This window comes from Zea mays, chromosome 8 (assembly GCF_902167145.1).
Source record: "Zea mays cultivar B73 chromosome 8, Zm-B73-REFERENCE-NAM-5.0, whole genome shotgun sequence".
NCBI classification, from domain to species: Eukaryota; Viridiplantae; Streptophyta; class Magnoliopsida; order Poales; family Poaceae; genus Zea; species Zea mays.
In genome coordinates this window covers 163,904,101-163,907,727 of record NC_050103.1, presented here as the reverse complement: position 1 = coordinate 163,907,727, position 3,627 = coordinate 163,904,101, and the positions used below count along the sequence as shown (strand labels likewise).

Genomic DNA, 3,627 nt, shown 5'->3' with positions numbered 1-3,627 from the left:
ACGAAGACGAATCTATTAAGTTTAATTATTCCATGATTAGTCAATGTGATGCTACATTAAAAATGTATTAATCATATATTAGTTAGGCTTTTAAAAATTGTCTCTTACTCTCGTTGTTTAGTTTTTAGCTATGTAATTATTTTTAATTAATCTAATTAATATTTAAACAACCGGTGTGACACAAAATTGTAGTCAGCAGAACCCAACAACTCAGTAAATCCACTTTCCAAGCACTGACAGCAACGAACGAGACATTGAACTCACGGCGCTAGTGCGCCACAGGAATCTGAAACACTTAGGGCCTGTTTGGTTTGTGGCTAAATGTGTCACACTTTGCCTAAGGTTAGTCGTTCGAATTGAATAACTAACCTTAGACAGAAAAGTTGGACAAAGTGTGACAACTAAGGTAGTGAACCAAACATGCTTTTATACTGGAGTAGTACACACAATACTCCATCCAATCCATAGCCTGGCTCCACTGATTTCAGGCCGTACAGAGCTCGCGCGAGAAACCGACGCGGCCATTGGCGACGTCGAACAACACGCGGTGGTTCTGCTGCTGCATGCTGGCCAGCACGTTGAGCGCAGCGTCGACACCGTCTGGTGGTCCCGCAGCCATGGCCAGGCACGCGATGCCGCCCGAGGAGCTTCGGATGACCACGTTCTCCTCCGGCAGCGTCACCGACACCCGCCCATCGAACGAGAAGGTGACGGTCGGCACGGAGATGGTCACGTTGTAGCACGTGTCGAAGCCACCGAGCGGGCCTGCCACCGGCGCTCGCACCCTGCTCCGGAACACGTCACGCACGGCGGCGTACACGGGCGCGGACAGCCGCGTGAACATCGTCCCGGCGTCGACGATGGTGCCGCGGCCGCTGGTCGGGTCGAACGCGAGGGCCGACGCCGGTACTGGCACGGGCCTGCCGCCGACGCGGATCCCGACCATGTTGACGTAGTAGAGGGAAGGACGGTGTGGGTTGGATAGCAGCGGCGTCGTCTTGATCCTCTTCGGCTGCCCGGCGGGGCCGAGCCTGAGCGTGCCGGAGAAGTTGGAAGACTTGTAGCTCGGCAGGCAGTAGGAGAAGACGGAGCCGTACACGTCCTTGGTTTGCGACGGAAACGAGAGCGGCCCGCGGCCGAAGCCGACGAGCCCCTGCGGCGGCACGGAGCCACCCGTGACGACGTGGAGGCACCCAAACGTGTAGGCCGCGACGGCGTCCACGTCGTCGTGGAGCGCCAGCGCATCCTGCCCGAGCAGGGCCTGGAACGTGGACGCCGCGTACGACAGGTTGAACGCGCACGACGAGCCCAGGCCCCCTGGGCACGACGGGGCGGGAGCCTGCGAGCACTGCGGCGCCCCGCAGCGCACGGGGCGGTACGTGGACGACCGCGTCGGGTCGAACGACGGCGCCCGGGCGCAGCCCGCGCAGGCGGCGCACGGCACCCACGCGGCGTCGTTGCTGGGGTCGATGGCCACGAGGAGCGCCTGCGCCGGCGTGCCGAGGCGCGCGCGGGCCACGTAGCTGGGGATGCTGAGAAGCTGCCGGCCCGGAGCGATCGGCACGAAGGACCGGCGCGGCCCTTTCTTGGCGGCGTCCACGGCACTGGCCGGCGGCGGGTCCCGGGGTCCCGTTGCGAGCGTGGCTGCGCGCGCCGCGTCGGACGCCGTCTGGGCGGCGAGGGTGGCCGCCCATGCGGTGACCGGTGTCCCGGGAACGGCACTGAGCGACACGGACTGAGGAGAACGCGCCAGGAGCAGCGTCGAGCTGCGCAGGGCAGTGGAAGGGGCCAAGAGGCTGGACAGGAGCACAAGGAGGACTGACAGCCTCAGCGGCGACATTGTTGGCAGCTCCGACTCCGACCGAGCAAGTTTCTTCCCAGTATCGGAGGTAGGGTGATGCGGTACGAGTCGGGCTCTGGATGTTACGACATGCAAGCGTCTGTATTTATAGGCGCTGCCAACAGATTTTTTATTTTATTTTTTAGAGATGGGAAAGTAGCACATTCTCTTGATTGACAGAGGGGACGCATATATTTCTTGCATCAAATGTTTCAAGGGGAAATCATTACGTACATTGCCGCGTGAGGACCGAGACCTGGCTGTGTCTGTGCGATGAAGAGCTCCGAGCCTCCGAGGGTCGGTCGGCAATGGAGGACGCATCATTCAGATCTAGACGCATGCACAGGTCATGTGGTTTCTGCTGTTCTGAAATCTGAACCCTCCATTTTCTGCGATCGCTAGACGCGTTGGAGGCTGACGATGGCGCACCACGAAAAGTGCACTCTATAGTGTCGCTTCGGTGGTTGGAATGGAAGGCGACGACGACGACGATCGTCGTCGATTGGAGCTGCTGGCATGCATCGCCGCAGATCCCTGTGTGTTTGCGGGAGGCAGGAGGTAGTGCTGCGACGAGGATGACGAGTTGAAAGGCAGACGACGAGGTGCTGCCCCGGCCCGCCGGCGTGTGCGTGCTTGCTAGCTATGGCTGCCGCGTTGTTGGGCTCAGGCATGAGCACGGGAGCCGCACATGCATGCATGTCAGCATAGGTGACCACGTCGTCTCGCCGTCTCCATTCTCCAACAACAATGAATTAATGGAACAAAACAAAAGGAAGAGGAAAAACATTGCGTGAGGTGAGATGAGACGATGAGGCTATCTCGTTGGACCAAACAAAACATGCCCGTCCTTAAGATCCAGAGTCATTTGAGATCGTCTAGAGGTCGAATGTGTCTGAATATAGGACTCGCAGAAGCAAGTGCAAAAGGACATCATCGATTAATCCTGTATGCATGTATCTCATTAGAGATGACGGATGTTTTTTTTTGGTTATTAATGCATGGTTCAGTTCAGTACTTCAGTATGGTTCATGGCATTTTACATCAAGTGACTAACCGTTGAAGATTGACCGAGCTAGATCGATTTGGTCTGATGAATACAAGCCACTATACATTAGTAACGAAATGCTAGTCTCCTATGTGTTCTGCCTGCATAAAGAATTCTGGTTGCCTGCAACTCTAAAAGCAGGTCTAAAAGTGATTTCAATTTTGCGCTACAAGAAAACCAGTTTGGTTTCTTGATACGTCTTGGCACAACTAAGTTTCACTCTACCAAAATAGTTTTTGGATTCGAAAAGAGGGCAACATTCACCGGCCCAGCCGCTCGCGTCGTTCCCAAGGGCAACTCAGACGGAGATCTTGCGCCACCGCTGCCACACCCCTCGGCCTCCACCACCACCTCGTTGTCGTCTGAGCACGCGGCCGGGAGGCCCGCGTCGGTGCTAGGAGGGTGGTGGCGGGGCTCAGCCCAGCCCCATCAAGCTCTGCCCCGGCTGTCGCCTCGTCGCCGGTGCCTCGACGACGACTAGTTCAAGCGCCATAGAGTGGATCCGACCCACCAGTGGGTGGATCTGGTATGCCACCGCGGTTCTGGTCCCCCTTGGTCGTTGACTGTTTCGGCGCGCCCTTTGCCCTGATTTGCGAGCAGATCAAGCCACGTCAACCTCCTCTCCTCCCCGTCGCCCGGTTTGTGTTCTTCTGCAGGACCGGTGGCCACGACCACCCCCACCTCCCCCGCGCGTGCATGACTCCCCCCCTGGTGTAGTGGTGTGGCTCAACATGTTGCCAGG

General features: G+C 57.6%; 1 protein-coding gene across 1 annotated transcript; it reads right to left on the bottom strand.

The window, feature by feature from the left end:
- Nucleotides 1-203: 203 nt before the first annotated feature.
- LOC103636276 (protein ASPARTIC PROTEASE IN GUARD CELL 2-like) lies at nucleotides 204-1,905 on the bottom strand. Its single transcript, NM_001346844.1, has one exon. The coding sequence runs from the start codon at nucleotides 1,838-1,840 to the stop codon at nucleotides 485-487; it is 1,356 nt and encodes a 451-aa protein (NP_001333773.1). The 5' UTR covers nucleotides 1,841-1,905; the 3' UTR covers nucleotides 204-484.
- Nucleotides 1,906-3,627: the final 1,722 nt, after the last annotated feature.

What these genes read in the sequence shown, in the direction of transcription:
- LOC103636276 (NM_001346844.1), bottom strand. Translation starts at nt 1,840, where the DNA reads ATGTCGCCGCTGAGGCTGTCAGTCCTCCTTGTGCTCCTGTCCAGCCTC.